This window comes from Symphalangus syndactylus, chromosome 1, assembly GCF_028878055.3.
Source record: "Symphalangus syndactylus isolate Jambi chromosome 1, NHGRI_mSymSyn1-v2.1_pri, whole genome shotgun sequence".
Lineage (NCBI taxonomy): Eukaryota > Metazoa > Chordata > Mammalia > Primates > Hylobatidae > Symphalangus > Symphalangus syndactylus.
The window spans coordinates 90924839-90938008 of NC_072423.2; the positions used below are offsets into that span (position 1 = coordinate 90924839).

At 45.8% G+C, this 13170-nt stretch overlaps 1 protein-coding gene across 2 annotated transcripts in view; it reads left to right on the forward strand.

Annotated features, from left to right (window-relative positions):
- The first annotated feature begins 835 nt into the window (after positions 1 to 835).
- The window catches only part of ASRGL1 (asparaginase and isoaspartyl peptidase 1), a 58484-nt gene continuing 46149 nt past the window's right edge, over positions 836 to 13170 (forward strand). The window contains exons 1-2 of one of the 2 annotated variants that reach the window (XM_063642268.1): positions 836 to 918; positions 2612 to 2812. In XM_063642268.1, the coding sequence (XP_063498338.1) occupies positions 2623 to 2812 (190 nt within the window). In that variant the 5' untranslated portion in view covers positions 836 to 918; positions 2612 to 2622. Of the gene's footprint in view, positions 919 to 2093; positions 2221 to 2611; positions 2813 to 13170 lie in introns of those variants that run through there. The other variant, XM_055286459.2, reaches the window with a different exon arrangement.

A 13170-nucleotide genomic window follows, 5' to 3' on the forward strand; every position in this document is an offset into this window, starting at 1 on the left:
TTCTGGCCAATGAAAGTCCACTTGGAGGACTTCTAGGAAAGCTAGAGAGCTTCCCTGAATTAAAGGAACAAAGGGGAGCTGGCAAAAGCCTTCTTCCCTTTGCCCTTCCCCATTCATCCTGCCCCAATAGTGATCAAAGTGCCTAGGAGCGCCACAAATGTGAAAGCCACATGCCGAAGGGAAAGAGAAGGAGATGGGACATCTGTGTCACTTTGGAGCTGCTGCACCAGCCTAGGCAGCAACCACTAGATGTCTTGTTGTTGTTGTTGTTGTTGTTTTCAAATCAACAGTTATCTGGTGAAACCACTGTGGTCACGTTTTGTCAGGGACAGTTGAATACAATCCTTAATCCATAAAATGGTTGTTGATGGAACATCGTCTACAGAGGAGTTAGCCAGATTCCTTCTCCTATCCCACAGAGTCAGACAAAAAGATGCTTCCTCTGTCCTCCTCAAAGACCAGAAGTTTATTTTCTAGAGAATTTATCTAAGAGACTTTGGATTGAGATGGGGAATACGAAGCCCATCAGAGAAGTAGATAAAGGCATGAGGCTGAGATGGGAGGATCAAATGGAAACCAACACTCTACCCACTTGGGCCACCAGCCACCTTCCCCAGCCTCAGCCAGATCATTAAATTCCAGATCAATCAGGAAAAACAGTAGCGATGGGGTTTGAGTTAGGGCTAGGCATAGGGTAGGGTTCAGGTTCCTGTAAATAGCTGAACCCAAATGATGGTGAGCTGTATTATGATGACATAAGTAGGCTCACAACTAACTGAGACATGTGCTAAAATAACCCTCTTCCAAGAGGTGAGTGTGGGAGACAGAATAACGGCCCTCAAAGGTGTCACATCCGAGTCTCCACCTGTGAACACTCCTCACGTGGCAAAAGGGACTTTGCAGATGAGAACAGAAATTGTAAGAAAGGGAGATTATCCTGGGTTATCTGGCTGGGCCCAATGTCATCCCAAGGGACTTCCTTTAAGAAGGAGGCAGGAGAGTCAGAGTCAGAGAAGAAAATCGTGATGATGGTGACAGAGAGAGAAGTGACGTAGCAGCAGAAACAGAGGCCAGAGGGAGAGAGAGTTAAAGATGCTAGGCTGCTGGCTTTAGCAATGGAGGATGAGGCCATGAGCCAAGGATACAGGCAGCTTGTAGATGCAGGAAAAGACAGATTCTCTTCTGGAGCTTCCCGAAGGAACTCGACCCTGCAGACCCAGTTTGAATTTCTGACCACCAGAACTGTAAGATAATGTGTGTTGTTTGAAGCCAATAAATTTGTGGTAATCTCTCACAATAGGTCACTAGAAGGGGAATGACCGATCCTTAGTGGGGTGCCAGGGAGAAGGCTTTGCAGGAGGGGTTCATTTAAACTGGGCCTTAAGGCAGGAAACCAAGGTAAAACAGGAGTAAAGGGAATTCCCAAGAGTGGTAAAATGTATTATTAGTTGTGGGTAAACAAGAAGGGAACGGATTCTCCTATCCACAGGAGATCAATCACAGTTTGCCTGGATCTGTCCCTGTTTATGCCCATTGTCCCAGCATAATTTTTTTTTCTTTTGATTCGGAGTTTCACTCTTGTTGCCCAGGCTGGAGTGCAACGGCGCGATTTCCACTCACCGCAACCTCCGCCTCCCAGATTCAAACTATTCTCGTGCCTTAGCCTCCAGAGTAGCTGGGATTACAGGCATACGCCACCACGCCCAGCTACTTTTGTGTTTTTAGTAGGGACAGGGTTTCTCCATATTGGTCAGGCTGGTCTCGAACTCCCAATCTCAAGTGATCCGTCCACCTCGGCCTCTCAAAGTGCTGGGATTACAAGGCATGAGCCACTGCGCACAGCCTAGCGTTGCTTTTCAATCTGCAATTACAAAACCGTGGCACGCCACTTCACGCTTCTCGCCACCAACCCAACCACCCATCCCCTAGCCTGGTCAGGAGGAGGAGGGTCCCCTCATGCCACTAGGAAGCTCGGGCCGGCCAAGAGCGGAGACTCCGGAGAAGAGTGAGACAGGTGCGCGCCGGCCGGGCTTCGGGGCTTTATGGGAACTGGGCGGTGCGGCGGCCCCGCCCTCGTGCGCAGGCGCAGAACCGTTGTGGCCAGAGCGGTTGCGGGTTGAGCGGTTTCGAGCCGGCGTCGGGGAGCGGCGGTACTGGGCAGCTGCGGGGGCGGCTCGACCCAGCCTGAGGTCTCGGCGTCCGCCTCCCGCGGTGCCCTGGGTAAGTCGGCGGCCCTCCTGGAGCAGCCACTCGAGACGCGGGAGGGCGAATGAAATAAACGAGAATAGACATTTTCCCGAAGGCGAAATAGACATCCTCCTTCGGCGCCGGGGCTTGGAGGCGGGCGGTGGTGGGCGCGGGTTAACGTCCCCGGGGAAACTGAGACCCCAGCAGGTCCGGGCCGGGGGCGGAGAGGAACGCGGGAGGGCGCCGGGCCCCTGGGCTTTTCGTACCAAGCTCGACCGAGCCGCCTCTACACACCCTCAACTGCGAACCCGGCCTTTCAGTATAGAGACTGGGCATTGTCCCCACGGGGTCTCCCGAGGACCTTGTACCCGCGCGGCTTCCTTGGGCTGGCTTTGGACGACGCTTTCGCCTTCGTGCTGCCTAGGATCCGCCGACATGAATCCCATCGTAGTGGTCCACGGCGGCGGAGCCGGTCCTATCTCCAAGGACAGGAAGGAGCGAGTGCACCAGGGCATGGTCAGAGCCGTCACCGTGGGCTACGGCATCCTCCGGGAGGGCGGGAGCGCCGTGGATGCCGTGGAGGGAGCTGTCGTCGCCCTGGAGGACGATCCCGAGTTCAACGCAGGTAAATGTGCCTTTCAGCTAGTAAATAATGTGAGTCAGGTCAAGCTCCTTCTTCAGAATAAATAGAACCCATGTAAAGTGTTAGGGACCTATCTAATGAGCTTTGGGGTGAAACTAAGTATGTAAAAAAGAAACAATATTTAATTTTTCTACCTGTGCTGAAAAGAGTCAAACGCTAAAATATTTGGAGAGATTTATACTGAGCCAAATATGAATGACCAATGGCCTGTGATACAGCTCTTGGGAAATCCTGAGAACATGTGCTTTTAGAGACATAAGATGTCAATCAATACATACAAAGACCTACATTGGTTCCATCTGGAGAGGTGAGACTGACTACTGGGGGAGGGGGAGTGGCTTCCAGGTCATAGTTAAGATTCAAAGATTTTCTGATGAACAATTGATTTAAAGTTTTGTCCAAACACCTGGAATCCACAGAAGGGAATGTCTGGATTATATAAGGACTTGTGGCCGTAGATGGAATTAATAGAAGGCGGTTTAGAACGGTGGCTCACGCCTGTAATCCCAGCACTTTGGGAGGCCAAGGCGTGTGGATCCCCTGAGGTCAGGAGTTCGAGACCAGCCTGGCTAACAGGCGAAAGCCCATCTCTACTAAAAATACAAAAAAAAAAAAAAAAAAAAAAGCCGGGCGTGGTGGCAGGAGCCTGTAACCGCAGCTACTCGGGAGGCCGAGGCAGGAGAATCGCTTGAACCTGAGAGGCAGAGGTTGCAGTGAGCCGAGATCACTCCACTGCACTCCAGCCTGGGCGACAGAGCGAGACTGTCTCAAAAAAAAAAAAAAGAAAAACTGAAAAAAGAAGGGAATGTCTGCGTTAAGATAAGGGGTTGGGGAGACCAAGATTTCCCTTATGCAGAGGAAGTCTCCAGGTAGCAGGCTATTGAGAGAATAAATTGTAAATGTTTCTTTTTTTTTTTTTTTTTTTTTTTGAGACGGAGTCTTTCTCTGTCCCCCAGGCTGGAGTGCGGTGGCGCGATCTCGGCTCACCGCAACCTCCACCTCCTGGGTTCACGCCATTCTCCTGCCTCAGCCTCCCGAGTAGCTGGGACCACAGGCGCCCGCCAGCACGCCCGGCTAATTTTTTTGTATTTTTTAGTAGAGACGGGGTTTCACCGTATTAGCCAGGATGGTCTCGATCTCCTGACCTCGTGATCCACCCGCCTCGGCCTCCCAAAGTGCTGGGATTACAGGCTTGAGCCACCGCGCCCGGCCTAATTGTAAATGTTTCTTATCAGAGTTGATTCTCTCCTGAATCAGGAAAAAGGCCTAGAAAAGGAAGGGGATTCTCTTCAGAATGTAGATTTTCCCCACAAGAGATAGCTTTGCAGGACTATTTCAAGATATGGCGAAGAAACATAATTTGGGGTAAAATACTTCACTTTCAGGGCTTGCTATCTGTCATGTGATGTCATACTAGAGTCCCGCTGGAATTTGGTATCTTATTGCTACAAAGTCCGCTTTGTCAGTCTTAAGATCTGTTTCAATGTTAATGCTGGTCAGCTGGGCCTGAATTCCAAAAGGGAGGAGGGAATAATGAGGCATGTCCTACCTCCCCCGACAAGGTTCCAAAGTTTTCAGGTTAACTTTGGAATGCAGAGTGTATTCCTTGGTGTTTTGCTTCTTTCACTCAGTCCACCCTTTTTTGGAATACTAATCATTATAGCTAATATGAGTATCTACCATGTATCAGGCAGTGGTCTAAGAAATTTGCTTGATTTATTTAATCTGAACATTAAATGAGTTGATCATGTAACTGTCTTAAGTTGGTTAACTTGTGTTAAACTAACTCATTAAATTATTAGCTCACTTGCGAGTTAATCATTTAAACTCACTTGCGTTAAATGAGTTAGGTATAAGTTAGGCATAATTATTATCCTTATTTCTCAGATCAGACTAAGGCACAAAAAGATTAACTTGCTGGAAGACATTCATCTCTTTGTTTTAAAATAGAAAACCTAGGCTAGAGATTGAAATACTTCCTAGAATTATACCACCCACCTAACATCTGTCAGGGAAAAGAATTTCAGGAAATCTTAATTAATCATCAAATATTTACTGTTTGTTCTGTCTCCTTTACGCAGCACTCTTTGACACTTGTGAAAAATTGTGTAAGTCTTCCTGGGACTGGAGCAGTGGCTCACACCTGTAATCCCAGCACTTTGGAAAGCTGGAGTGGGCGGATCACTTGAGCTCAGGAGTTCAATGCCAGGCTAGGCAACATGGCGAAACCCCATCTCTACAAAAAAAAATACAAAAATCAGCTGAGTGTGGTGGCACAAGCCTATAGCCCCAGCTACTCAGGAGGCTGAGGTGGGAAGATTCCTTGAGCCCCGGGAGGTCAAGGCTGCAATGAGCCAAGACTGCACCACTGCACTCCAGTCTGGGTGACAGAGTGAGACCCTGTCTCTGAAAATAAAATTAAGTTCATCTGAATTTAAAATGAGACCTAATAGTGTGCTTTCATGGCTCCATTTGTAGAGCCAGAATTTACCAGATAGGGACTGACTTTGCCAGCAGAGGGAGCAGCCAGCTCTTTCTGTGGGTGACTTGTTAAACCTTATGCCTCTTAGCACTCAGAACCCTCTGGGCTGACAAACTCTCACTTATTTACGCAGGACCTTCATTTGAAATGGGTCTTTCTGGTTTCCGACCATCTCTTATTCCAACAATTTGTCATCTGCATGAATTGGGAAGCACAGATTAGGGAATTGGAGCAGCTAGTTCTCATTTTTTTGCTCTGTGTCCAGAGGCCTTCCTTCTCAATGTCTGCCCTCTCATCTTTCAAATGTCTATTCCGCACATTGAGGAAGAAAAGAGTAGAGCTGAAAAGAAGGAAAGCAAAGATTATGGGGGGAAAGGTGGGACTTTTAACAGCGTACTGCGGACCTTGGCTTTTCCCAGCCGAGGTCAGTACCGGCAAGCAATATTCCCAGCAGCCTCTGCTGTAATCCTCTAGAATAAATAACTGTTTGGGAACTTCATACAAAAAGCTGACTCCCAGTAGGTATTGAGTTCAGTGGCAATAATTAGCATTCATGACACAACTTGCCTGAACATTTGTAAAAACATTATGTTTATTTACATTCTATTCCTGTTTCAGTATGGATTTGACTTTGTTTAAAGCTTGTTTCATAACAGTTTATTAAAAAGTGGTTGATTTTTAGATACCAACACTGTAAAGATTGAACTTTTAAATTTGAATACTAGAAATCTTTAAAAACTTAGATTGGCAACCAAAGGACCATTTGCTTTCACTGGCGCTCAGTGATATTTACACAGCACTTGAGATATTCTCTCTACAATTCAATTTATAAGCTATTAGAGAATCTTCGAGATAACAGGATTTTTTTTTTTTTTTTTTGACACTGGGTCTCGCTCTGTCGCCCAGGCTGGAGTGCAGTGGCGCGATTTTGGCTCACTGCAAGCTCCACCTCTCAGGTTCAAGCGATTCTCCTCCCTCAACCTCTCGAGTAGCTGGGACTATAGGCGCCCACCACCAGGACTGGCTAATTTTTTTTGTATTTTTAGTAGAGACGGGGTTTCACCGTGTTAGCCAGGATGGTCTCGATCTCCTGACCTCGTGATCTGCCCTCCTCGGCCTCCCAAAGTGCTGGGATTACAGGTGTGAGCCACCGTGCCCAGCTGAAAACAGGATTTTTTTCATTTATCCACTCTCTTTCTGGACTTAGAATGTAGAATCAATAAGGTAAAAATCTGTGGTGGGGTTTAGGAATTGGTATTCATTTCTTTGTTTTGAAGATTCCCAGGTGATTCTGAGATACAACTAGGTTTAGAATCTACTAGCCTAATACTATACGATTTTAATGGGTTTGGTGTTGGTTGGTTGGTATAATTTGCATACAGTAAGATCCCCTTTTTAGTATACAGTTCCATGACAGTGACATATAGTCATGTAACTACCACCACAATCAAGATATAAAACAGTTACATTACTCTCCCACATCCCTTTGAGTCCACGCCTCATTCACTCCCAGCCCCTGGCAACAACTAATCTGTTTTCTATTCCTGTAGTTTTGTCATTTTCAGGATGTCGCATGTCTGAAATGTTTGTTTTTTGGTGCCATAAAGAAATAGTACTCGAACATTAATTTATTTAGTAAGGCCAATTTTTATTTTTTGTAGAAAGGGTACATTTGTCAGCAGTTTTGTCACAAGAGTATACTGAACAAAGAAGACAGGGTTATTTATAACCTGACGCATTTACCCTACTGCTGTGTCCGGTTTCTATTGGCTGGAATGGGACCTTACATTTTGTATTTGTTTCGATTGGCTAGCAACTTAGAATTTTTTAAAAGAGGCAAAGGTAGAGGAGAACAAAGGAAGGAGGAAGTAACTTGTGGGAAGCTGAGATAGGTAAAAACACCTTTAAATAAGGAAGAGGAACAGGCTGTGACCTAATGCTTGCTTGGACCAGTATAAGCCTGCTAGGGCAAATATTTAGGCTAAATTGTGGGAGCTAAGAACGTAAAGTACAGTGATTTCTTTATTACGGCTAGCAGGTATTTAAGAATGTTAGCACAGGTCTTTGAATAAATTTTACTTCTAAGAGAAGTTACTATTTATCCCTAATTAGGGAGGAAAGTCTTTGAAGAGGAACCTCCACTTCACTTTTTACACATAAATGGCAGCACTTTCAGAGGCCGAGGCGGGTGGATCATTTGAGGCTAGGAGTTCAAGAGCAGCCTGTCCAATATGGCAAAACGCTGTCTCTACTAAATATACAAAACTTAGCCAGGCATGGTGTGGCACACGTGCAATCCCAGCTACTCAGGAGGCTGAGGCATGAGAATCACTTGAACGCAGAAGGGGGAGGTTGCAGTGACTCAAGATTATGCCACTGCACTCCTGCCTGAGCAGCAAAGGGAGACTGTGTCTCAAAAAAAAAAAAAAAAGTCATAAGTGGAATCACGCAATGTGTAGCCTTAGTCTGGTTTTTTTGGTTAACATGCATTAAAGTGTTACCCGTGTAGACATGGATATCAGTAGTTTTTCCCTTTTTATTGAGTAGTATTCCATTGTATGAATATACCACAGTTGGTTTAACCATGTAATAGCTAAAAGACACGTTCCATTTGGGGCCATTATAAATAAAATCACTGTAAACATTTGCATACAGGTGTTTATGTGAACATAAGTTTTTATCTCCCTTAGGTGAGTACCTGGGAGCAGGACTGCTGGCTTATGGCAAGAATTTAACTTCAGCAGAAACTACTGGCCAGGCGCGGTGGCTCACTCCTGTAATCCCAGCACTTTGAGAGGCTGAGGCAGGCAGATCACCTGAGGTCAGAAGTTCAAGACCAGCCTGGCCAACATGGTGAAACCCTGTCTCTGCTAAAAATACAAAAATTAGCCAAGTGCAGTGGTGGGCGCCTGTGGTCCCAGCTGCTCGGGAAGCTGAGGCAGGAGAATCACTTGAACCTGGGAGGTAGAGGTTGCAGTGAGCTGAGATCATGCCATTGCACTCCAGCCTGGGTGACAGAGTGAGACCCTGTCTCAAATAGAAAAAAGGAACTGCCAAACTTTTACATTCCCACTAGCAATGTATGAAAGTTCCACTTACAGGCTGGGCTCAGCTCATGCCTGTAATCCCAGCACTTTGGGAGGCTGACATGGGTGGATCACAAGGTCAGGGGTTTGAGACCAGCCTGGCCAACATAGTGAAACCCTGTCTCTACTAAAAATACAAAAATTACTCAGGCATGGTGGCGTGCGCCTGTAGTCCCAGCCACTCGGGAGGCTGAGGCAGGAGAATCACTTGAACCTGGGAGGCGGAGGTTGTCGTGAGCCAAGATCACACCACTGCACTCCAGTCTGGGCAACAGAGCGAGACTCCAGCTCCAAAAAAAGAAAAAAAAAGTAAGTTCCACTTAATCCACATCTTCACCAGCACTAACTAGTGTCAGCATTTTTTACTTTGGCCATTCCAGTAGGCATATAGCAGAATCTTATTATGGTGTTGATTTGCATTTCCCTAAATGGGAAGTGATATTTAACATCTTTTCATGTGCTTTTTTGTCGTTCATTTCTTTTTTTTTTTTTCTTTTTGAGATGGAGTCTCACTCTTGTTGCCCAGGCTGTAGAACAGTGGTGCGATCTCAGCTCACTGCAGCCTCCACCTCCTGAGTAACTAGGATTACAGGGCATGTGACCCCACATCCAGCTAATTTTTGTATTTTTAGTAGACATGGGGTTTCATCATGTTGGCCAAGCTGATCTTGAACTCCTGACCTCGTGATCCGCACATCTTGGCCTCCTAAAGGGCTGGGATTACAGGTGTGAGCAACTGCGCCTGGCCTGTCATTCGTATTTCTTCAGTGAAATATCAAAGTCTTGCTGATTTTTTTGTTGGTGTTGTTTCTTACTATTGAGTTTTAGGAGTTGTTTATATATTCTAGATATAGCTTTTACCAGATGCATCAATGTGGTCTGCAGATATTTTCTTCCAGTCTGTGTTTGTCTTTTCTTTGTCAATACTTTATTGCAAAAAGCAGAAGTTCTCAATTTTGCAGAAGTCCAGTTTATCAGTTTTTTATTTATTTTTTATTTTTTATTTTATTTTTATTTTTATTTTTATTTTTTTTTTTGAGACGGAGTCTCGCTCTGTCGCCCAGGCTGGAGTGCAGTGGTGCAATCTCGGCTCACTGCAAGCTCCGCCTCCCGGGTTCACGCCATTCTCCTGCCTCAGCCTCTCCGAGTAGCTGGGACTACAGGCGCCCGCCACCACGCCTGGCTAATTTTTTTTTTGTATTTTTAGTAGAGACAGGGTTTCACCGTGGTCTTGATCTCCTGACCTCGTGATCCGCCCGCCTCGGCCTCCCAAAGTGCTGGGATTACAAGCGTGAGCCACCGCGCCCGGCCTATCAGTTTTTTTTAAATCAGTCATGCTTTTTGTGTTGTATCTTAATATTTGCCTAACCCAGCATTGCAAACATTTTTCTTACGTTGTCTTCTAGAAGTTTTAGGTCTGTGATTCACTTTGAATAAATTTTTGTATACGATGCAAGATATATATCAAGATTCCATTTTTGGTTTTTGTTGGGTTTTTTTGTGGCTACATAGTAGGTGTATTTACTTATGGGAGTACGTGAGATACTGTGATACATGGGATATTCATCCCTTCAAGCATTTATCCTTTGTGTTATAAACAATTATATTCTTTTAGTTATTTTAAAATGTATAGCTAAATTATCGACTGTAGTCACTGTTGTGCTATCAAATACTCTTATTTATTCTATTTTTTTATACCCAATTACTTATCCCCCCTTCTCCCTCACCCCCACTATCTTCCCAGCCTATGCTAACCATCTTTTTACTCTCTATCTTCATGAGTTCAATTGCTTTGATTTTTAGCTCCCACAAATAAGTTAGAACATGTGAAGGTTTTCTTTTTGTGCCTTATCTCACTTACCATAATGACCTCCAGTTCCATCCATGTTGTTGCAAGTGACAGAATCTCATTCTTTTTTATGGCTGAGTAGTACTCCATTGTGTGTATGTATCATTTCTTCATTCATCTGTTGATGAACATCTAGGTAGCTTCTGAATCTTGGCTATTGTGGACAATGCTGCAGCAAGCAAAGAGTGCAAATAACTCCTCCATGTACCGATTTCCTTTCTCTTGGGTGTATAGCCAGCAGTGGGATTGCTGTATCATATGGTAGCTCTATTTTAGTTTTTTAAGGAACTCGGGATTGTTTTTTGTTTTTTGTTTTTTTTCCTGGAGTGCAGTGGCGTGATCTTGGCTCACTGCAACCTCCACCTCCTGAGTTCAAGCAATTCTTCTGCCTCAGCCTCCCGAGTAGCTGGGATTACAGGCGCCACCACCATGCCTGGCTAATTTTTGTATTTTTAGGGGAGACAAGGTTTCACCATGTTGGCCAGACTGGCCTTGAACTCCTGACCTCAAGTGATCCACCCGCCTCAGCCTCCCACAGTACTGGGATAACAGACGTGAGCCACCACCCCTGGCCCAGCACCAGTTGTTGAAAAGGCATATTGCAAGTCCCCTGGTTATGCACACTTCTGTCCAACGTGGCTACAAATCAAGGGTTACCATGACCCCCTCCTCAGGCTTGATAATTTGCTATGATGGCTCATAGAACTCAGGAAAACATTTATGTTTACCAATTTATTATGAAGAATATGATAAAGCAGTGGTCCCCAACCTCTTTGGCACCAGGGACCAGTTTCATGGAAGACAAATGTTTCCACAGAGACTCTCGAGGGCACAGTTCACAACAGGGTTCACACTCCTATGAGAATCTAATGCTGCTGCTGATCTGACGGGAGGTGGAGCTCAGGCAGTAATGCTCACTTGCCTGCTGTGGGGCCCAGTTGCTAACAGGCCACAGACCAGTACCAGTACCTGGGGGTTAGGGACCTCTGTGATAAAGGATACAGGTGAATAGTTGCATAGGGCAAGGTCAGTTCAGTTCTGACGCTGTCTATCTGGGGTCAGAGTCCAATCCCACAGGTTCAGGGCTCAGTCCCGTAAGACTGTGTCCCACTTCAGATGCCAATCTTTTTTTTTTTTTTTTTTTTTTTTTTGGAGACAGAGTCTTGCTCTGTGTCCCAGCTGGAGTGCAGTGGCATGATCTCAGCTCACTGCAACATCCGCCTCCTGGGTTCAAGCAATTTTCTGCCTCAGCCTCCGAGTAGCTGGGATTACAGGCGCCCGCCACCACACCCAGCTGATTTTTTTTTTGTATTTTTAGTAGAGACAGGGTTTCGCCATCTCGGCCAGGCTGGTCTTGAACTCCTGACCTTGTGATCCACCCGCCTCGGCCTCCCAAAGTGCTGGGATTACAGGCGTGAGCCACCGTGCCCGGCCTCAGATGCCAATCTTGAGTAGTAGCTTGTCACTTCTACTTCCGACCAACCAGCTATAAATTGGGGTTCCCATGACTACCTCCTCGAGTTCAGTTAATTTGCTAGAGCAGCTCACAGAACTCAGAGAAATGTATTTACCAGTTTATTATATGAATAATGGATGTAATGGAGGATACAGACAGAGATGAAGAGATGCATAGGGCAAGGTATGGGGGAAGGGGTGTTGACCTTCCCTGCCCTCTTCAGCACACCACCCTCCTGGCACCTTCACATATCCAGCAATCCAAAAGCTCTCCCATCATCAGCCCTTGCGGGTGTTTATGGAGGCTTCTGTAAGACTGAGTAACAAATCTAAGAAGCCATGTTTGCTCATTTCTGCATGCCAACATGATTTCATAAAGTCCCTGACGCTGTGACGATGTGCAGATGTGCCGCTCTCTGGAAGAATGATTTGAAGAAAAAACTGGATAGAGCACACGGCCCCCATGTCTCTTGCCTGAGTCACTGTATGTCTTAAATGATAAATGATCCTAGTCCTTGCCTTTTCCTATACTTAAGATAACATCTGGGTTGGGCGCGGTGACTCACACCTGTAATCCCAGCACTTTGGGAGGCTGAGGCAGGCAGATCACCTGAGGTCAGGAGTTCGAGAACTGCCTGAGCAACATGGTGAAACCCCATCTCTACTAAAACTACAAAAATTAGCCTTGCATGGTGGTGGGTGCCTGTAATCCCAGCTACTTGGGAGCCTGAGGCACGAGAATCACTTGAACCTGAGAGACAGAGGTTGCAGTGAGCTGAGGTGGCGCCACTGCACTCCAGCCTGGGCAACAGTGAGACTCCGTCTCAAAAAAAAAAGAAAAGAAAAATAACATCTGACAAAGTTAGCGATTATACATACCTCTGTCATCTATAGGCAGATTCACTTTTGCACCCAAACTTTGATGTGATTCTGCTTTAATGTAACTTCTGAGCAAGTCTGATGTAACCTTTGAGTGTGTACTAATCCTCCACAACCTGTATATCAGCTCTAAGCGGAGACACAGTTTTGAAGCAGTTTGACAGCACCTCTCTGAAGGACCCCTCTGGACTATAGTCATCAGTCTATAGTCCTCAGTAAGATTTCTAAATAAAACTAGTTCTTTAAAAGCTCAATTTTTTTTTCTCTAGTTGACATTTCATGGCATAGGCACAGTTGATTAAATCGTTGGCCATTGGTTATCAACTCACCCTTCAGTCTCTCTCCCCGTCCCCGGAAGTAGAGGGGTGAGGCTGAAAGTTCAGGCCCTCTAATTACACGATTGGTTCCCTGGCAACCAGCTCCCCATTTTGAGGCTATGCAGCCCCTAACCATCAGTCATCTCATTGGCATACAAAAAGATAACTTACCACTTTGGAGCTTCCACGTATTTTAGGAGCTGTGTGTCAGGAAACAGGAAGACCAAACTTTGTGTCCAGGGCTTCCACATCTGTGGATTTACCCAATCTCA